General features: G+C 43.2%; 1 protein-coding gene across 2 annotated transcripts; it reads left to right on the top strand.

The window, feature by feature from the left end:
• Window positions 1-459: 459 nt before the first annotated feature.
• On the top strand, window positions 460-21301 carry LOC310796659 (cullin-3-like). 2 transcript variants are annotated; one of them, XM_083658892.1, is made up of 16 exons: window positions 460-670; window positions 3720-3917; window positions 5620-5733; window positions 10642-10802; window positions 12198-12312; window positions 12419-12647; window positions 13000-13145; window positions 13306-13482; window positions 13915-14085; window positions 14223-14330; window positions 14882-15006; window positions 15349-15445; window positions 15989-16123; window positions 16880-17066; window positions 18845-18990; window positions 20670-21301. In XM_083658892.1, the coding sequence occupies exons 1-16, from the start codon at window positions 611-613 to the stop codon at window positions 20727-20729; spliced, it is 2229 nt and encodes a 742-aa protein (XP_083515018.1). In that variant the 5' UTR covers window positions 460-610; the 3' UTR covers window positions 20730-21301. The 2 variants fall into 2 exon arrangements, with proteins under 2 accessions (XP_083515018.1, XP_083515017.1); XM_083658891.1 differs by having other exon boundaries at window positions 15986-16123.
• The last annotated feature ends 1175 nt before the right edge of the window (window positions 21302-22476 follow it).

The following is a 22476-nucleotide window of genomic DNA, read 5'->3' as shown; positions in this document are numbered from 1 at the left end:
CCTTCTTCACCTTATTCTGCAAGCTTTCGATATGATGGTCTGAATAGGCTACATGTTTTGATAACTCTAGCTGGGCACTTGGGAAGTCCTACCAACTCAACAAATAAAGTGTTTATATCATTGGTCTCCTACTGTCTTGTCAATCCATTTCAGGCCAGTAATTGGTCAGTTATTGTTATTCACTCAGTTATTTTGTGAAATCAAATAATAGCAATCAATTAAGCAATTAATTGAATAGCAATGTATTCGGGGGGGGGGGGGGGGGGGGGGACTGGGGACATGCCTATTACCAAAACCTAAATGATAGTGATAATCGCTGGGCCAAAGGATTATCAACCTGTGGAGTGCACCTGTCAGTCTCGACACTTTCCTCTCGCGAGAGTTCGGCGTTGCGCAGTGGAGTATCGCTATCCGCCATCATTGCACACAAGCTAACGTTAGCTAAAAAGACTGAGAAGAGAGAGCGAGTGACAACAACACAACAGAGATAGACGGACCTAAGGGAGGTCAAAGAGTTTCTATACGACTTCCCATTTGCTAGAGACATTAGCAGCCGCCTTTCATGTAGTCTTTCAAGTTAACTTAGAAACGACCGCCGTTTTAACTAATCATGTCCAATCTCAAAAGCGGCACCAAGAAGGACACCAAGATGAGGATACGAGCCTTTCCTGTAAGTATAGCGGCTATCTGAGTGCTGAAACGCTCATTCTGAGACGCGAGTACCGGGGATGACAGATCCTTATGCTAGCAAGTGCAAGCTAGCTAGCTGATCAAACCTGAGAGAAAAGCCCGTCATTAGCTAGCTAACGTCCATGCACAAAATTAGCTCGCTAAGTTATTCAACTGTTCGGTTAACGTTACTTAGCTGGCTTGCGTCGTAGTTTGAAAATGTCATCGTCATCTAGCGTTAGCTAATGGTAGCATTTGTAAGGAAACTTCCTTCCTGACAGGATAGCAAATAGCAGCTACGCTAGGTAGCAGGCCTGTTAAATTAGCTAACTTGACGTTTGCAGCCAGTCTGCAACTAACGTTAGCAAGCGTTGTGCTAGCGGCTATCTTTTAGTTAGCTAATGTTAGCATCTCACCCATAACTTATTTAACGTTAGCTAAAGCTAGCAAGCACGTCAGTGAAAGTATCATTATTGATATTATGGGAAGAAATTGCGACTTCAGATGTTAATGTTAGCACGTAAGCTAACGCAACTTCAGCCGAGACTACGTTAAGTATATGGCGAAACTAACTTGAATTGTGCTTGTTTACGCTGTTAACGACGTTGGCGTTATTTTGACTGGAGCTTGTTTTGCCACCTGGCTTGCACTGACCTGTCAACCCAACAAACGCTAGCTGATCCCTCATTTGTCACACAATATAACGGAACGCCGTTTTAAGTTAACTAGTGCCTATGCGATCTGACACTCCATTTATCTGTATGTGAATAACGTTAGTCAGTTGAGTTTTTAAGGTGTAGGATATGCAGGCCTGTCTGCATAGCCACTGCAACATCCTGTCACTGTTAGATTGAACGATAGAAAGTGCTTGTTTCTTCTGTTGGATACCCAGGTTTGTGAGTGAATGGGGGAGTGCAATTCTTCACTCAAATGTTGCTTGTACATGATCAGGATTTCTGTCGATTAGTTACCCACTAATCATTTGGGCTTGTAGGCACTGCCTGACATGTAATATAGGAAACTCAAATTCAGGGTTCGATCAATTGACTTTTCTTACCGTTCATAATGCTTCAAGTAGCCATCAAGACATTTCCATTCTGTCACTCTTGTCGCTGTAATTCCAGTTAGTACTCCCTAGAGGTCTGTGTGTTTTTGTGGCAGTATAGAGGTCTTGCCTTCAGGTCTGATTCGATTTCTGATTTGATTAAAGAGCAGCTGGAGAAGAGTACATTGTGCGTTTGGAAAGCTAGATGTCCACAATCACTCACAAGCACCATGTTTATGTTCTCAAGTGTAACCTGCGTTGTTTTGACAGTTCTGGCAGCAACCCATGTTAAGGGCTTGCCCAGGGGTGGAGGCAGGATTCGATCTACCGATCTCTCGCTTGCAAAACGCACACACTAACTACAACCCCAGGAGAGCTATCTCCCTTGGGGGAGCTGGTTAATGGACCTTTATACTGGGGAGTGAGTTTAACCACCACCTTACTCCCTGCCACTAAGGACTCACAAGGACTCACATTCACTCACCCCCCTAAACTCACTCCACAACCACTGGGCATCCGGGTGACCGGGTCATTTGTGCCAATCTAGCCTGAGTTGAGTTGACAGTTCTCATAGAAACCCATGTTAAGGGCTTGCCCAGGGGTGGAGGCGGGATTCGATCCACCGATCTCCTGCTTGCAAAGCGCACACGCTAACCGCAACCCCAAGAGAGCTAGCTCCCTTAGCGGAGCTGGTTAACGAACGGACCTTTCTACTGGTGAGTAAGTTTAACCAACTTACTCTCTACCACTCGGGACTCAGGAGGATTCACATTCACTTGGTTCCACAAGCATTCTACACCCTCCCCCCATTCTCCCATTACATGATGCTTTCTTCCTCATTAAATTGTCATAAATTATGATAATTATATGATCATATGCAGGGCAATAAAAACACAACAGGTGTTTGTTGTAAGACAAGTTATGAATGATCATAGCATTTAGGCCTACATGCTATCCTTCATGTTCACATCTTCATTCCGTGTTGTTCAAAGAGTCAAACGTGTCTGTGTGTGTGTGTGTGTGTGTGTGTTTTCTGTCACTTCACACACATCACTACCCTTATGTCTCAGAACAAGAGTAGCCAAGTCATTTAGTTGTTTTTTTGACCTGACACAGCAATATTTTATATTTACTAGCTCAGCCGCTGCACCTCTCTCTCCCTCTCCTCTCTCTCTCCCTCAGTCTCTCTCTCCCTCTCCTCTCTCTCCCTCTCCCTCAGTCTCTCTCTCTCCCTCTCCTCTCTCTCCCTCAGTCTCTCTCCCTCTCCTCTCTCTCCCTCTCAGTCTCTCTCGTGTGTGTGTCACTGATGACATCATCAGTAATGTCACAATGCCTATGTTGCTCTGTCAGTCAGGTCACCCGCACAGGTGCCCTTTACACACCCTGAAGGTTTCAGCCCAATCGCACAAACGGCATAGCTGTGGCCGAACACAGAACTTGAAACAAACCGAGCCCGCACATACTCAATTATATATATATATAGATAGATAGATTGAAATGTTTTAGCAACTGACATATGATGTGATTCACTCACTGTCACGCTCTCTGAAGTAATCATTCATGCGTACACAGCCATGTCCCTTTCATTGTTATTGTTGGGTATAGGGAGATACCCTGCCTGATATGGCTGCAACCCAAAAAGCTCTGGACACTGTTAAATTGAGGGTTTGACACAATTGATAAACACGAGTAGCCACAGGGCCTCCAGCAACAGCTTGGGAGTCTTCTTCAGTCGGCCTTTAGAAACAGTAAACAATGGTGTAGCAGCCTAAGTGAGTTTCATGAGTAGAAGAGAAGGTTGCCAAACTACATGATAAGTTTAGTAACGACGACTTACGAGCAGGCATATAATGCATTATGTGACTCAGCAGTAGTACTGGTTTAATAACTTGTATTCATAAAGGATTAGGCCTAAGACTTTGCTTGATGCCACTGTCTTCATCTAGCTATGTCAAGAGCAAACAAAGGGGAGTTAAAACCTCATCAATCCTTCTGTCCCTCCTAGATGACGATGGATGAGAAGTATGTGAACAACATCTGGGACCTTCTAAAGAATGCCATCCAGGAGATTCAGAGGAAGAACAACAGTGGGCTGAGCTTTGAGGAGCTGTACAGGAACGCCTACACCATGGTGCTCCACAAGCATGGCGAGAAGCTCTACACAGGCCTGCGGGAGGTCGTCACTGAGCACCTCATTAACAAAGTAAAGTACTATATCCCTCACTCATGCAGCTCTACTGGCTAAAATTACTGGAAAACATGGTAAAGAAGATGCATCAGTATATAAGACAGTCTATTTTTGGGGGGTCTCCCACCATCAATCTTTCCCCCTATAACGTTAACTATTAATTTATAAGCATGTTTATACAATTGACTATATGGATTAAACAAGTTATTCCATAGCTGTCCATAGGACCTTCTTGCAGTCAACTAATGCTAACTTAGTGACAGCCTATGCCCTAGGTTACAGCAGCGCTAAAAACGAAGCTAGCTGGCAATTGCCGTTGTTAATTACCCCTTCTGTTGCGTTAGGATCTATTACAAAATAGTGATGGTGGGCTGCATTACACACGGCTGTAGGAATGACAGCAGTCAAATCCTCAGGTGTGTTAGTATGCCTTCCTGCTGTCCACAGACGTGAAGGGAAAGTAGGATGAGAGAGATGCATGCATAGTTAGGAGGAACAGCCAAAACCCTCAGCCAGCTCCTCACAGTAACGTGTCTGTTCACCTCATTTTATGATTAGTAAGTTAACCATGATAACAGTTGTGTGGTATAACTTAGTTGCTTCTCCCCCTCCCGCTTTTAGAAACGGTAATAGACAAAAGTGGTAACGCTAATGGTGGCTAGCTTCCTATTAGCACTGCTACTAGGCTATTAGTAGTAGTTGACAGCACTATGTCAACAATGCAATACTATCCAGCACACTGACCGTAATGACACTGATAGAAGTGCATGTGGAAATTTCTAAACTCTGCATTTGATACTTGTGTATAGGTCACACCGGTATATAAGATGCAATCCACTTTTAGATGGATAAAACACAGAGTAGACCTGTCAAGCATAGAAATGGACTAAAATGAGAGAATTCATTACCACTGGTGATTTCACTGGTGATTTTTTTGTTATGTTTCCCCACACTTAGACTACGGTACTGTCTTTGATGGATTTAGATACAAATTTTCCTATGATTGTTATACATTTCAATGTGAAACGTCACAACTTTATTCAGGCAGATACAGGAGGAATTAAATAGCCTAATCCATCTCCTATAGCTCTATATTCAAAGAGGAGTTTGTCACAGTACTTCATGACAAACACTAACTCTTGATGAGATAGACACCATACCTTATACACACACAGCAACATGCCACTCAACATAAACAAATAGAGGCCAAATCTTAGCTGGACTGAGAGGTGCTTGGTCACCTTTTCGCTTATCAAATTGTTTTTCAGCCAGGTTAGGTGGATCTGTCTGAAGGTCCAGGATGTGGCACTCTAGTTTAGTGACACCGCATTCATACCTGGTTTTTAAATGCGACCTGTATCCGGATAAGTTATCTGGAAAATGGTCACATTTAAAAACCAGGTGGAAATGGGGTGTAGGATATCTGAACACAATGTGAGCCAGGCTACCTCCAGATGTGGTCAGGAGGTTCTGATCACGATGCATTTACACCTTGCATTAGCATCCATTTTTCCTTATCCAGCTAACATCCAGATAACGTATCCTGGATACAGGTCACATTAAAAAAAACAGGTGTAAATGGGGTGTTAGAAACACGCCTTCTCTACCTAAAGTAATTTCCCATTTGTCCTAGAGCCTAATTTTGATTGAGTGACTTGTCCCTTGGATAACTCAATATGGCTTCAGTTGTGGATAGCGTCTCTGTCTCTCGTTTCAGGTACGGGAAGATGTCCTAAAATCGCTAAACAATAACTTTCTGCAAACACTGAATCAAGCCTGGAATGACCATCAGACGGCCATGGTTATGATCAGAGACATCCTCATGTACATGGTAGGTGGGCTGCTGTGCTACTGTTGTCATGCTCATTTTGAATAGTTTACTAGTTACAGATGATTTACATGGCCCTTCATTGGAGTAGTGCACTGCAGGGTATACCCGGGTATATGGCGTATACCCACTTATTTTTCGTCCGGCTTTGCGTATACCCACTTCTACCAGCAGATTCCACCAGGAAGTGTTGCGTTCTGACCGCAAGGCGGTCCGGTGTCCGCCTCGCGGGCAGAACGCAACACTTCCTGGTGGAATCTGCAGCGTGTCTAGTGAACACCTGTGTCCACCAGACGCAGCGCGGCATGGTCCTGAAGCCTCCCTGAAGCGGCTCTCTGCTCTGCTCCGCTAAAATCCGTGCCCTGTGTATTTTCGCTTCCCGCTTCGAGTTGTCAAGCAGCACAGAGCATATCGAGCAGGAAATGGAAAAACTGCCAATTTTCAAAATAAATCTTAAGGGAGAAACCGTCACAGTGACCCGCTGTTCACGGTCCAGCCAAAAAGGCAATGCCACTGCAGGCAGAGAAAGGCCTACAGTGGTGTAGTGGTCCCTGGAGAAGTGTGGGACTACTCTTAATGTATTGCCCCCCCCCTACACACACACACACACACACACACACACACACACACACACACACACACACACACACACACACACACACACACACACACACACACGTACGTGTGTGTCCGCTCTGGCCAATCATTGGTGTCTAAAAAAAAAAGCATGAGACGAGTGATTGAATTATAGGCTATCAATGTAACAATGGAAACAATTGGGCTACATAACCTGGCCATTACTGAATTTAGTTCATTGACACAAGAATTTCAAACAGACTCACTAAGTTAATTTGAACCTAAGTAGTAGATCCATATTATATTGAAAGCAGGCCAAATTGGTCCTGCCATATGCTAGGTTACCTAGCTTTGTTATTTGTTGGTTGTTTGGGCTCCATCGCCTCTGCAAGTGGATTTTGGTGCTCTTTCTTGTCCCCGTTTGAACTTTTGTGGCCCACCCTCATCGACACTACATCCCATCCCAAACTTTGCCTGTAAGACGCTGTTTTATCTGTGAGCATGACAAAGAGCCTCTGTTACTTTGTCTATTCATTTTGTTGGTCAAGACTACTCGATTGACTTGAGCAGGCAGCATGCCCAAAGTATTTGTGGGGTTGTGTGTGTGTGTGTGTGTGTGTGTGTGTGTGTGTGTCAGAGAGAGTCCTTGAGATAGGTACAAACAAACAATGACACAGCCCGTATTGAGACGGTAGAGCTCTTCTGGGGTTCTGTAGTTGGCTACGCTCTCTCCTCCTTCCACCTCCCTGCTTTACCGCTCCCTGCTTTACCCCTCTGGACAGTTGGCTTTCGCGTGTTTAACTACCTCATCGTTTAGGCTCACCGCTTTTTTGGAATGAGTGCAGCCTGCTGTTGTTGCCTGCTGACGTCTGTGGGGGAGAGCAAGACATAAACACATCAAGTGCAACTAAGCTGTCGTCGCCAGATGTATTTACTTGGTTGTAAAAGCAGCATTCGCTCCAAGACTATGGCAAAAACGTCTTTTTCAGGGACGATTTCAGACACGTCAGCGAGCATTCATTTATTCAGCAGCTATCGTGACCTTACAAAACACCTTACAACCTTGGTTGGAGGGAAGGTGAGGCTTTGCGGGGGGTTGCTGGACAGAGAAGGTAAAGTTAATGAAAATAAATATTTATAATACCACATTATACAGTGGCGCATTGACATTCTCCCATCTCAATCTTTAAAATGCCTGTAATTTGTGTTTTTAAAATTGGATAGGTGTAAAGCCATTTTAACCCATTAATACCTACGGCGCGCTCAAGAAAAGCATCCTAAAACCGAAGGCGCTTTGAAAACAACCTCCTTAAACCAGAGGGATATTGTATAAAGGAACTTTGCGGGAAAGTGAGAAGAACGCAGATGCTGCATCAGGTCTTGATGGGTTTTAATGGAGTACTTTTAATTAATTGAAAAACACACTCAAAATCGATTCAAAAACTCACTGGGTGCAGGGCAAGCAAATAGTTCAGAGAAGGGAGAAGCCAGCACTCCAAATGTCTTTTCATATGATTTAACTCATTGAGTGACAGCCACTTCTGGAGAACGGACGCTCCCAGTGCCAGAGTTTCAGAGCGTTTTCAGTGATTTCTCGAGTGATATTACTATGTAAACACCGAACACGCACAAAGAACGATGAGACTCTCTTCTATCATCTGCAAAAAAAAGTTTATTGATCCCATTTTCCGTTCTTTAGTTATGAGCCGGAGAAGATAGGCTGTTTTGAGCAAAAAGACACTTTTCAAATTAGAAGCTGAGTTATTCCGCCTTTTGTGAAATGCAGCATTTCAAGCACATTCACTGAGTCTGAAGATAATATTTTCTGATGTAGTGACGTGGTGTAGTTGTGTGGTGCCTGCGTGCCCCACCCCCCTCTCCCCCTCCCCGGCTGCAAACTCCTCCCCACACTAACACACAGCCTCACACGCACCCAGTCTATTTTCGGAGCGCTCCGTTTTTTTGCGCCGGCTCCCAGCGCGACACGGAAATGCCAAACCGGACTGCAGGCAAAGGTTTGGCCCTTCGGCGTCGGGTGCTGCCTTTCTGGCGGCTAATCGTGTGAAGAAACTATGCAGACAGACAGACAGAGGCAGAGGGGCTCAGTTGTGTGCGCGGATTGACTGCTGTTCGCAGCCAACATCAGCTGCAGTCAGAGCCATCTATATGGCTCTGGCTGCAGCATGAGCGGTTTCTCTTTGATCACGGGGGTTTTTCCTGCTGTTTTCCGGACCTTCCTCTAATCTGGAGAGCACTGTCGCCACCTAATGGATCTGTAAAATAGGTTATAGACCTCCAATAGCTACAATATTTGTACAGGAGATGTATCGGGCATTGATCCACGTCCCACCGTCAAAAAACGCAATTGACGACAATCGTCATCATTGGCACTCTACGTTACTAAAGCAATTGACGACGATTGTCGTCATTGGCACTCAATGAGTTAATTATCCTCAAACCTCGGCAGCAGACAACGAACATTTCAGTCAAAGACCTTCCTCAGCGTTGACATGTCATATGAAAAGACATTTGGAGTGCTGGCTTCGTACTTTTAATTAATATCAGATGGAGTAGAAAAGAGATAGCCTGGGTAAACCCATCCCCCACGTGACCTGCTCTCAGACCTGTTCTCAGTCACTACTATAGTGACTGGGAACTGAGAGAGCAGGTCACGTGGGGGCTGGGTTTACCTAGGCTAGAAAAGAGAGTCCGGCGTTCACGTTGTCATAGAGAAATAGTTTTTTAGTGCATATTAGTGACATATGGTAATAGACAATTGAGCTGGGGATAAAGTCACAATTTTATTTGCCACTTGCACAAATAATTGGCTGCACAAAGAAAGCATGGGTTTGGGCGCTGGGAAAGACCGGGGGAGAGTGCACTTTCCCCCGGTCCACAAAGGCTGGAGAACATGTGTGGCATGTGCGGTGTGCACAGTGCAGGGAGGAGGGGCGGGGCCAATGGGCAGCTGAGCAGTGCAGGACTGGAGCAGTGCACACAGACTCACTCCACAGAGCAGACAGAAGGAAGCTGGAGTGAACCAGGACGTTTAAAAGTTAACGTATAACTAGAGCTGTCCTGGAATATTTGAATATTCGTTCATAATGCTGACATTCAAATTAAAAAATCTATATTCGATTATTAATATTAATAAAAAAAAAAAAAAAAAAAAAATATATATATATATATATATATATATATATATATATATATATATATATATATATATATATATATATTTTTTTTTTTTTTTTTTTTTTTATTATTAATATTAATAATATTGTATATTGTTTTTGCTAGAATGAACCTAACCCCATCTAATCATCACTCCTCACGTCCCACAGGCTGATTCATTCATGGATATGGAATTAATCCATTGACTATAGGATTACTATGTAGCTTTAATAGAACAATCCAGTAGGTGGCGGTAATGCAACACTTAAGTCACTGTCTAGTAGTGTAATTAGTCTGCAATTTTCACTGCAATTATATTCATAAAATTTTTTTTTTAACAAAAATACTCCGTATTCCGGTGAATCACTATAACTTTTTGGAGGATTATTAAAATTAAATAAATATCATGATTACATCATCACAGCAGACATTCGAATATTTGTGGAAAACCTCAATAGAATATTCAAATTTGAAAAAGTTTATTCGAGGACAGCCCTACTTAAAACATTACTTCAGCAGAATGAATGCTCGTTGCGGAGAGGCGGAGAACGACTGACTGGCTTGTCGTGTAGCATTAACGTTACAGCCACAGAGTTAATGCAATTAAATGAACAATAATGATTAAAAGTAGCCATTAGTCAGCTGATTGTTATATGGATGTGTTCATAAATTCAATCCGAAATGGTCATCTGCAGCAATATTGTCAATTTTAACCTGGTCCACGGTGCAAAAAAAGTTGGGAACCCCTGCTTTATTAAATACAATATATTGTAAGACAGGCTAAAGGAAATATGAGATGCATGGTAGGCTAGGCTTATGTAATGAACGCATATTCCAATAAAAAAAAATCTTAATATGTGGTGGTTGCCACTGATGCCAACCGGTAACCTGGCAACCGATAATGTCGAGCCCTGCAATGAGAGAGGTTAGGAGCATTTTAGAAGACACACAAAATTGACAATTCTCACAGAACAGACAGTGTGGAAACAGGGAGCTGCGATATTGGAATCACATCATTATTACTCTTGAATAGAGTTTAGCCTATTTTTCTAAAGTGTCATAAAGCTCTGAACATACATAAATTTACATGAATTTTGGCCATGGTACTTATTTCTTATACTGTATATCTGATGTCATTTTTCACCCCAAACTCTCCTCCAGGACCGGGTCTATGTCCAGCAAAATAACGTGGAGAATGTGTACAACCTGGGCCTCATCATCTTCAGGGACCAAGTGGTGCGCTACGGCTGCATTCGAGACCACCTCAGACAGACCTTACTTGACATGATCGCACGCGAGAGGAAGGGGGAGGTTGTAGACAGGTAGGCAGGACTCCTACAGGAACACTCCGCCGATTTTCAACCAGCTTTGTATCATTACAACATCAGGAGTATATCAGAAAACTGTAAACAGTTTTGAAGTCATTCATTTAGTTTGACAGTTATTGAGAGATGATTTGAGTTAAGTTGTGGACCAGTAATGTATTTCATGCAAAATGACATCATTGGTCCACAACTTCACTCAAATCAACTCCCAAATAACTGCCAAACTAAATGAATGACTTCAAAACTGTTTACAGGTTTCTGATCTACTCCTGATGTTGTAATGATACAAAGCTGGTTGAAAATCGGCGGAGTGTTCCTTTCAGTGCTTGACAATAAGGATTGCTGATGGCCCGGGCAGTAAGACGTTAACTTGGGCCAGTTCAGCGTTTCCTCTGTTTTCATTTAGCACTGGTATGCCCCACTACATACAGCAAGGAAACTACCACCACTGTTAGAGAAAATGTGAAATCAAAATTAACATTGTAATTTAGGCTTACCGGTACTAATAAAATAAGTATAGTCCAAATGTTGATAATGAATGTATTATGATTAAAAGAATATTTTTAGTACTACATCCTCCAATTGAAACATAACTTAGACTCAAACTAAGGCAGGTATGGGACAAAACTAGAATGATCCCCATAAGCAACACACAGCTTCATAAAATGAAAGAGTCAACACTGCAGTTGATTGGTCAGTCAGTGCCTGGTCAAAAGCCTGTTATCTGTGCCACTGACCCACTCTGCTCTCTGCTGTGCTTTTTGTGGCCAGTCAGGCTGAACGCCACCTCAGCGTCGGAGTAGAGAGTTGTGTTGTGGACGGCAGATCCTTTAAATGACAAAACAAAGAAGAAAATAAGTCATGGAAGCAAGATTTGAGTTGAAAGCGGGGAGTCATCATTACCATAGTTTGCACCGTCTGTCGACAATTTCCAAGTAAAGTAGACTTGGCTGTCTCATTTTTAAAAGCACAGCCAATTGCTGAATTTGCCATGAGCACACATTTGATGCCCATGACAACAGCTGTCAGTAGCAAGCCTGTATGTTGTCAAAGCAGCTAGCTGGCAACCTCTCATCAGGTCCAATTAATGTCCTGATAACATGGATGAATCAAGATATATCAGCCTCATTAATGCCCCCCCCCCTCCAAAAAAAAATCTTACTGCTTTTTAGATACAGAAAAGCTACAAGTTAGTTATGAGGGCTTATCAATGAATAAAATACTGTAAGTGCAACAAGGGACAGTTTCTTTTATTTTTATGAAAAAATTACAATTTTATGTCTGGCCTGAATGGACAAGCAAAAAATGTCTGAAGATTGAACCCTGTATTTCTTCACTGAATAGCTGACGATGTTTTCATCCTCAACACAAAAGTATTTCTGACCATTGCAGGGGGGCGATCAGAAATGCCTGCCAGATGCTGATGATTCTTGGCCTGGAAGGCAGGTCCGTATATGAGGAAGACTTTGAGGGCCCTTTCTTAGATATGTCTGCTGAATTCTTCCAGGTGAGTTGGCCATGATTATGCTGGGCTCTTTCTAGTGCTTTTGTGTTTTACCAGTCACTGAAAGCCTTTTGTCCTTTTGTCAACGTGTCTAAATCCCCATCCACAGATGGAGAGCCAAAAGTTCCTAGCAGAGAACAGTGCCAGCGTCTACATAAAGAAGGTGGAAGCCAGGATCAATGAGGAGATTGAGAGAGTGATGCACTGCCTTGACAAGACTACGGAGGAGCCCATCGTGAAGGTGGTGGAGAGGGAGCTCATCTCCAAACACATGAAGACCATCGTGGAGATGGAGAACTCTGGCCTGGTCCATATGCTCAAGAACGGCAAGACTGAAGGTAAAAGACAGCTGAATTGCATATTAATGCATTTAATGTTAGCCTTGTGCTGTTGAAATGATCATTCACATAGTAGCATGCAATGGTCCTTTTTCCACCAGCAGCCATTTTGTATCTAAAAGGCAGGAAGTAACACAGGTGCAAGCAAACATTAATGAGGGTTTCCAACTTCCAATGTAGGTGTTCCAGTGCCCTTAATCTTTTGCTTGCACTTGTGTTACTTCCTGCCTGTTAGACACAAAATGGCTGAGGTGAAAAAGGTGAATTGCAAGCAAAGAATTTATCACATTTTTGTAAGTCCACTTGAGCCTATTTGTAACCCCCTCCCCCTCTGCCCATGTCTCCCTCTTAGACCTGGCCTGCATGTACAAGCTGTTTAGTCGTGTGCCAAATGGCCTGAAGACCATGTGTGAGTGTATGAGCTCTTACCTGAGGGAGCAGGGCAAGGCTCTGGTGTCTGAGGAGGGAGAGGGCAAGAACCCAGTTGACTACATCCAGGTATGCGTTTCCCCAGGGATAAATCAGTCCAAAAATCCAGCTTTACTTTTATTGCAGTTCGTGGATGCTTGAAATTGTAATGGGAAGAAAAAAGCGATTGTTTTATTAAGTGACATGCATTGATATCATCTCTTATTGTTATTGCCACCTCACCACACAGGGCCTGCTCGACCTGAAGACACGATTTGACCGTTTCCTGCTCGAGTCCTTCAACAACGACAGGCTCTTCAAGCAAACCATTGCTGGAGACTTTGAGTATTTCCTTAACCTCAATTCTCGCTCGCCAGAGTACCTGTCGCTCTTCATTGACGATAAGCTCAAGAAGGGAGTCAAAGGGGTACGTGGCTACTTTGAGTACATATAGAAACAGCAGTTGGCCATGTGAGCAGATGTGTAGTACTGCAGCTTACAAGATACTGGACATGTTGACTTTTGTGTTGTATAACAAATGTATTACATAAGTACACTGCCATTTTGCCTGACTTTACGGCTACAGTAGTACCATATTAAAGCCTTTTAAAACACATGTCAATGCTTTCAGAATTATCTAAACAAAAGAAACAAGAAAGTCAGTTTGCTGTAAAGCATATTTCTCAGCTCAGCATATATAGGATGATAAAGCATATAAGGTTTATTTTATTTTCAAGTTTTCTCAAACTCTATTTACAAATACTGTCTCCACGTTTTCATACTCTGCAAGAAACAAAATATTTGCATGTGTTTGTGCGATTGCCTCATTATTTGTCTCCCTGTCTTGTAATATGTCCAGTTGACAGAGCAGGAGGTGGAGTCGATCCTGGACAAGGCCATGGTGTTGTTCAGGTTCATGCAGGAGAAGGACGTGTTTGAAAGGTACTACAAACAGCATCTCGCCCGCAGGCTCCTCACCAACAAGAGTGTCTCCGACGACTCTGAGAAGAACATGATCTCTAAGCTCAAGGTAAAAGGATGGAGAACGTTTCTAATGTCGTTCACTCTCCTCTGCTGTGCTCCTGCAGCCCCAGTGTCTGCCCACCAAACCTGTATAATATATCCCTGTCAGCAGGTCCCACTCAGTGTGCTCTCTCCTCTTTGCAGACAGAGTGTGGCTGTCAGTTCACCTCGAAACTGGAAGGGATGTTCAGAGACATGAGCATCTCCAACACCACCATGGACGAGTTCAGGCAACACTTACAGTCCACAGGGGTAAGACAGCCAAACATCCTACTCAGCAAAACAAACCAATGTCTGAACACGGGCGCACATAGGAACTAGAGCTGAACAGTTGATCGAAAATGACAAATGAAAATCGCAATATGAACTTCGGCCATTTCCAAATTGCAGATACTGCAATTAATTGCTTAAGAGAGAGCTGGAGCTTCCAAAATGGAAAGGTCTTTTGGTGCTGTGGGTAATCTTTGGTCCATCAATCAAGTACAACATTGGTGAAAACATATTCAAGCTCAATAAATTGTACACACTGACTTATTTTTATTTTTTATTTTTTACAAAATCACTTTTCTTGAAAACTTTTAAGTTCTAAGAAAATGTAGAACAAGGAACTCGCCCGATAAATTAACTTTTAGCACAAGCTGTCCAACTGGATGTCACAAAAAGAAACCTAGACCACTTCTGTGCGGATCATGTTGGGGTGGAGGTGTAACTACTGGTCAGGTTGTGTAGTGAATTTCTCACGGTGTGTTTTGAGGCTCATTCTTAAAGACCTGCATGTGCCACACTGTGTCCATCTTTCTCAGGCGTCTCTAGGTGGTGTCGACCTCACAGTAAGAGTCCTCACGACGGGCTACTGGCCTACACAGTCGGCCACACCCAAATGCACCATCCCACCCTCTCCCAGGCATGCCTTTGAGGTCTTCAGAAGGTAGGAGGTGAACGGTTTTACCAGAGACGTCTAATATTAGAGACACCCCACTCCAGGCTCCGCCAATTGTAAGAAATGAAACTCTTCCGGTCTCCTAAATGGGCGTTGTTCTCTGCTTGTGATTGGCTGTCTGTCAATGGTATAAAACTTCATTGGCTGACCAGTCTCCTAAGGGGGCGTGGCAGTGGCGAAACCTCCATGACACAGATACAGGAGATGACTGGAAGTTGGGGTGTCTCTATATTAAAGGTCTCTGGTTTTACTGCACGTGTCGTGTGTAGACTCAAGGCAGTTGCTTGTGCGGTTGCTAAGGAATTTGCTCATGGCTACTTCTTTTGACAGGTTTTACCTGGCCAAACACAGTGGAAGACAGCTCACACTCCAACACCACATGGGCTCAGCAGACCTCAACGCAACCTTCTATGGAGCTGTTAAAAAGGTAGAAGCAATGCCATTATACCACTCGCTGTTTTTTATTTATTCTAGACCAGAACTGAGGCATATGATCTTATTATTAGGGCTGCAACTAACGATTATTTTCATTCTCGATTAATCTGTTGATTATTTTCTCGACTATCAATCGATTAGTAGTTTGATCTATAAAATGTCACAAAGTGGAGAAAAACATTGATCACTTTCTCCCCAAAACCCAAGATGACATCCTCAAATGTCTTCTTTTGTCCTGACCAACAGTCCACAACCCAAAGATAATCAGTTTACTGTCATAGAAAACTAAAGAAACCAGAAAATATTCACATTTAAGAGGAACGAATTTTAGTATTTCCCCCCCTTAACATTAGTCTAACGGATTATAAAAAAAATAGTTAGCCATTAATTATCTGTCGATCGACTGATCATTGTAACTCTACTTCTTATTTAGACTGGGATAGAGGAATACCGTAGCTTGTTTTTGCAGTGCAGAATGACAATTCATGGTTTTAGTCTGTACTTTACTTTCTCTTCCTTTTGACACTATCTGCAGGAGGATGGTTCGGAAGCGGGTGTAGGAGGAGCCCAGGTGACGGGCTCGAACACTCGTAAGCACATACTGCAGGTCTCCACCTTCCAGATGACCATCCTCATGCTCTTCAACAACAGAGAAAAGTCCACTTTTGAGGTAGGGACACCACTAAGCACCTTGTCATCTGGCTTCCTTAATCCCATTCTCCCACTGAATTGTTTTGTCTACGGCTTTTATTCACCTTATTCTTTGCCCATACAAGGACCCTTCTGCATGACGTCATTTTGTAATCGTCTTTCCGGTTTTAGACACGGAAGTAGATTACGCCTACCGTAGTCATTTTTAGACTTGCCAAAAAGCTGTTTTCAAGCAAAAACAAACAAACTGTTTTAATATTTTTCGTGTGAGAACGTAACATATATGTGACCAGTTTATCAGAATAACGCCTATTTGGAAATATTTAACGAGCAGCGTCACGAGGACTGGGAGCGCTGGCTGTGCTGACACCGGTCGGACTAGCTATCTGTCAAACCCTACTGTAGGCTACTGGCAGTGAGAAAACACTGTCGACGTGCTTTTGCAACTCACGTTAAATGCCCACCGGGTACAGCCATCGGCTCCTCGCAGCAGTAACGCTATGAACATGTAACTGAAGTTGGCTGCAGGGTAGCTTAATTCTGAATGTTGCCAAACTTCATTCATTATTATAGTGACGTTTTGTTTTGAAATTGGCCACCAACTAGCGCTGAACCGGATGAACAAATACAAGTACGTGTAACGCGGAAGAGAGAGAAAGTGGGCGTGGTGAATAATTCCTCTTGCACTTAGGTTTGTTTTTGTGTGTGACTCCATTGAAGTGTGGAAACCACTTGAATATGAACTTGATGATGTCCTATTCTCTTGTGTATATAGGAGATCCAGCAGGAGACAGACATCCCAGAACGGGAGCTGGTGCGGGCGCTGCAGTCGCTGGCCTGTGGGAAGCCCACACAGAGAGTTCTCACCAAGGAGCCCAAATCCAAGGAGATTGAGAACGGACACGTGTTTACAGTCAACGATCAGTTTACTTCCAAACTGCACAGAGTCAAAATACAGACAGGTGTGTGGTCAAATACTCATAGGGATTCAAGTTCTCTGCTGCTACTGTATGACTGATTTCCTGTCAATCTGAGGGCGTGGGTCACACACACACACACACACACACACACAGACCTGCTTTCAGGGATGAACTGTAATTTTTTCACAGAGGAACAAATAATCGCAGAGGGAATTTGATGAAGGAACGTGGATTCCAGTTCTGAAAAATTAAGAGCATTTAAACAACTGGTTCATTTTGTTTTCACACCATAGCTTGCCGGCTGGGCAGTGTTTGGACCTTCGGGCCAATCATTGTTTAAAAATGCAAGACTCCACCCACCGGGAAACTGGGCCATGTTAAGCAAACACCCAATCAAATGGGTACACAGACAGTTCAATTTGAGCCGTGGAGCTGACAAGTTGTTTTGTGACACTGTCAAAGAATAATCTGGACACATCTTATTTTCAGCCCGATGTGAGTAATAAAGCAACATGTTCAGATGGAAACATTGTAATTTTCACATGAGCCATCGTTGTAAGTGAAATTACTGTAGCCTAGTGTAACTATTTCTAATGTTACTTAACTTAGCAGGGCAAGGAAAGTGAAGGAATATGTAGCTATCGTTTGATTAATTGTAACTAAATATTAGCTTTAGCTAAATAATTTGCGGTGGTGCAGCCCATTATATACTGTATATCTTTTGAGTTAAACTGAATATAATCATTTAAGAAGTCTAGACAGCCATCAGTCCTGTAACTGAAAACATGCACCGTCATGCGAAGTCATCAGCCAGGCCATTGTGTAATCTATAATAAATTATGGATGATATTTTGTACGATCACCTTTTTAAAGTTGATGTCCGTATCATAGCAACAAGGGATTGAGGGAGTCGGGGTCAGAGAGACAGCAAAGAGCAGCCACACACCAACCAAACCCCAAATCCATGCCGGACACTGCACCACCCATGGCTTCACTACTGCCTCTTTTTCTTTGCACTATAATAAGTATATCAAAGAATTACGTTTAAACATACAGAGAAAATCATACTTCCATTCTTGACAATATAAAGGCGCCTACACATGATCCGCGGTAAGAAAGCTCTGCGCCCACTGTTTTCTTATGGGGGAGAGTGGCGCTTCTCAACTAGGCAGCAGCGCTCCCCTTGGCAACGCGCACAGCTCGATTTTGCCACTTTGCTCTGCGCTCAAAGTTCAAAATATCTCAACACTGACCTACCTAACTGACCTTTCACGAGCGCAACCAATCAGAAGACGTATGCCTGCGCTGCCGCTGCTCGCCTCTTGAACTGCGGATTTGCACTCCGCTCACTAGATCGCTCTACCTCGCGGTGAGAAAAGTGCAGACCCCTTTCATGTGAAGGCGCCTTAACACAGTAATAGCAAAAACAATCTGAGGCGATAATATAGGCCCACAGTGTATTGAAGCAGCCTTTTCCCACCGTTTTTACATGAAAACCTATGGCAAGCGACCGCACGGTGGAAAAAAAAGCAGCCACTGAAAAGGCAGAATAGAAAAGATAGACATGCCCTAATGTGAGGGCCTCCTCTGTAACTTGTTTGTAACATGTTGACTTACTATGGCTTTTAAAATAATCTTGAATCATGAAATTGTAGATGGGGAATATGACTTGGCCTGAAAAAGAAATCAGTCAGATTTTTCTCTTTAATCCCTGCAGTCACTATTGATAGAAAACTGTGCCTTGAAATGTCAGTCTGTCCCATCTCCTTCAGTCACTGCGTTGAATGGAGCCTCACCCTGTGTCCATGTCTTGTTTCCAGTTGCTGCTAAACAGGGGGAGTCAGACCCGGAAAGGAAAGAGACACGGCAGAAGGTGGACGATGACAGGAAGCACGAGATCGAGGCAGCCATCGTCCGAATCATGAAGTCCAGGAAGAAGATGCAGCACAATATCCTGGTGGCAGAGGTACGGCGCTCACACACGTACTGTGGCTGTTTGTCCTTAACTCATTGAGTGCCAATGACGTCGATCGACGTCAAATCAAATGGTAACGTAGAGTGCCAATGACGTCTAAAGACGGCAAATGCGTTTTTTGACGGTGGGACGTGGATCAAAGCCTCATGCATCTCCTGTAAAAATATTGGAGCTATTGAAGGTGTATAACCTATTTTACGGACCCATTAGGTGGCGACAGTGCTCTCCAGATTAGAGAAAGTTGAGGAAAAACAGCAGAAAAAGCCGTGATGAAAGAGAAACCGATGCATGAGCCAGAGCGGCACAGATTGCTCTGGCTGGAGCTAACGTTAGCTGCGAACAGCAGCCAATCCGCTCCCACAACTGAGCCCCCCTCTGTCTCTGCTGCGATAGTTTCTCCACACGAATAGCCGCCAGAAAAGAAAACCAAACCCAAACCATTCTCATGAGAATGGTTTGGCTTTTCGGTGTCGCGCTGGGAGCCGGCGCACAAGGCGGAGCGCTCCGAAAATAGACTGGGTGCAGCACACTTTGAAACGCGCAGCAGAAAGCCTAGAATCGGAGGCAGCTTCATCCCAGCTCACAACCGAAACCCCAGAAACGCAGACGAACTCAGCGAGCCCGATCCAGACTCCCCCGACGAGCGGCCGCCATCCGAACGTGGATCCGCAGGCAGCAGAGCCTGCCATAGCAGGCAGCAGAGACTCGCCTGACACACGCAGCAGAGCGAGCAGAGCCACCAGAGACACTCCCACGGAGGAGGAGTTTGGAGTTGAGGGGGGTGGGGGTGCTGTTTTATTGAAGGAAATTACTGTTCAGATGTTTCAAATATTAGCTTCAGAGTCAGTGATTTGCTTGAAATGCTTCATTTCACAAAAGGCTCATTATCTCAGCTTCTAGATGGAAACGTCTGTTTTTGGTGAAATCAACCTATCTCCTCCGGCTGATAACTAAAGAACGGAAAATGATATCAATAAACTTTTTTTTTGCTGATGATAGAAGAGAGTCTCATCGTTCTTTGTGCGTGTTCGGTGTTTACATAGTAATATCACACAATATTCTGTGGGCCTCGAGAAATCACTGAAAACGCTCTGAAACTCTGGCACTGGGAGCATCCGTTTTCCAAAAGTGGCTGGCACTCAATGAGTTAAAGAGTAACACTGGAGCTTCTCTCTGTCTGCTGCTGGGTGATTTTGAAAAATGCAAGAAAGTGGGCGTGGAGAGCGAGGGAGAAGAGGGGGGTTCGGGCTGCTTGGTGAGAAGAGGAATGGAGATGAGTGTCTCAAATATATTCAATTTGATTATTTTACTAAATGATGTGTTGTAGGAAAATTGCCGTTGTTCAGGGCTGCAATTCCAGCTGAACAGTGTTTGTTCATTTTAACCACTGGAGGGCGAATTGAGCCAGATTCAGTTAGATAAATACAGCACAGTGTTTAAATGCTGAGAAAATGACCGGCATGTATTTCACAAACTACTACTTGAATAGCAATTTACTAGTTTAATTACTCTTTAATAAGGAGCCATTTTTATCTACTAATTATCCATTTTCTTCCAAGTATTGTGACCATGATTCCTTGCTCTACAAAAAGCATAATAATTTAGAGAGGAATCTTTTGGTTTTGATTGTCAAAGGTGTTTTCTTACATCTGGTGTCTTTCTTTCCTCAGGTGACTCAGCAGCTCCGGTCGCGTTTTCTTCCCAGCCTGTGGTTATCAAGAAGCGTATAGAAGGACTAATAGAAAGAGAGTACTTGGCGAGGACGCCCGAGGACCGTAAAGTCTACACCTATGTTGCATAGAGAGAATACTGTGGATCATGTGAGGAGAAAGAGACTGGAGGGTGGGGGGGGGGCAATGGGATGTTTTTTTTCTTTTCCTTTGGACCGTTTCGCATGGACTGGAAGTTTCTTTAAAGATAAACGCTGGAACCTGACTCATTGTCCCATACAAAATCAAATAACAAAAAACAATAAAAGCGCATAGAAATGGGAGAAAATAATGTCAATGCAGAAAAACATCCAGCAAATTATGTAGATTTTTTTTTTTAAAATCAGGCCCACTCTTCCTTTTCCCTGTGAGTTTTAACATGGATGGATCCGGCTTCAAGCTTTTCACTGTTTTACCCTTGTAGAGATCAAACTTGCAAAGAATCCCTTGGGAAAAATGTGAATGCACCACATTTTTTTTTGTTTTTGTTTTTGTTTTTGTTTTCAATACTGTATAAAAAAATGAGAAAATTATTAAAAACAAAACAGCAAATGTGGATTGTTACAAAAACGGAAATAAAAATATTGCGTATTGATATTTTGTGGTTTCCCACCAATCTTAAAAATGCTAGTTCATCAAACAACTGTAAGCTACAGATTGTCTTCCACATCTGATTAAGTTTTTATGCATGATTTTCACATTATATATACATTTGACAAAGGCATTTATGTTCCATTCTGATTACCATGTGATGCATATCTCCGGTATCTTGGTACAGCTGTATAATGACTATATAGCAGATTGTCTGTGCTGTACATGGAAAGCATTCACTTAATTGCTCTTCTTTTCAGCAGGCACCAAGAGAAGCAGCATGTCCTTAGATGTAAGACTGCGTCAGCACCGTCTCCCACGCAAACACCTCTCTTCATACAAACACTTTCCCTGTGTGAGCCAGCATTCAACAGACAACACAGAACCTTGTTTGTTTGTTTTAATCCAATAGTGGCACACTTGATAACTGCCATTGGGTTTTCAGTTCATGCCAAATTAATCATTCAGTCATTGACTTCATGAAAATGTCCGTGCAAACCGTAAACAGGCATGTTGTCATGAGGTACTACTACAGTACCCTTCACAGACCGGAAAGGGGAGAATTAACCATAACAATTACACATTTATTATGACCTAGTGATGTCTTTGGCCTTTTCCATGCATTAATCTGATTATTATACCATGGTCTGGGTGAATACTCGATTCTGATTGGCTGCAAGGTGTCCATTAAAAAGTGATATTGTACAGTGATAATGGACACCTAGCTAAATGGTCTGTTCACCGTTCATATCAATGCGCCATAGTTTCATCAGTGTTATCAGGAGAGCAGTTTGAGCTCTATACCCCCGTTAAGGGTTAATATGACAATTTTGGAACTTGAGAAAAAAATTGAGTCGGTCAAAGTAAGTATTTAAATCACCCCTGTGTGCTCAGTTTATCAAAAATAACTCTTATTTACAATTTTGATTTTCGTTTCGGAGATTTTTTAACCTCGCGTCATCAGGCCTCTTCTCGGCGAGAAGAGGAGATTTCCCTCGCTCGTGCACGAGCCCGGCCTTTGACACAGAGAGAGAGAGAGAGAGAGAGAGAGAGAGAGAGAGAGAGAGAGAGATGAGAGAGAGAGAGAGAGAGAGAGAGAGAGAGAGAGAGAGAGAGAGAGAGAGAGAGAGAGAGAGAGAGAGAGAGAGAGAGAGAGATAGAGAGAGAGAGAGAGAGA

The sequence above is a fragment of the Poromitra crassiceps genome (genome assembly GCF_964638095.1).
Source record: "Poromitra crassiceps genome assembly, chromosome: 23".
Taxonomy (NCBI): Eukaryota; Metazoa; Chordata; class Actinopteri; order Beryciformes; family Melamphaidae; genus Poromitra; species Poromitra crassiceps.
Note: the sequence above shows the minus strand (reverse complement) of the source record. Positions and strands in the feature narration are given on the sequence as shown.

Bases quoted from the DNA above. Each gene is read 5' to 3' on its own strand.
- LOC310796659 (XM_083658891.1), top strand. From the start codon at position 611: ATGTCCAATCTCAAAAGCGGCACCAAGAAGGACACCAAGATGAGGATA. The intron at 12,648-12,999 runs GTAAAAGACAGC...TCTCCCTCTTAG, and splicing joins CAAGAACGGCAAGACTGAAG to ACCTGGCCTGCATGTACAAG. The intron at 18,991-20,669 runs GTACGGCGCTCA...TTCTTTCCTCAG, and splicing joins ACAATATCCTGGTGGCAGAG to GTGACTCAGCAGCTCCGGTC.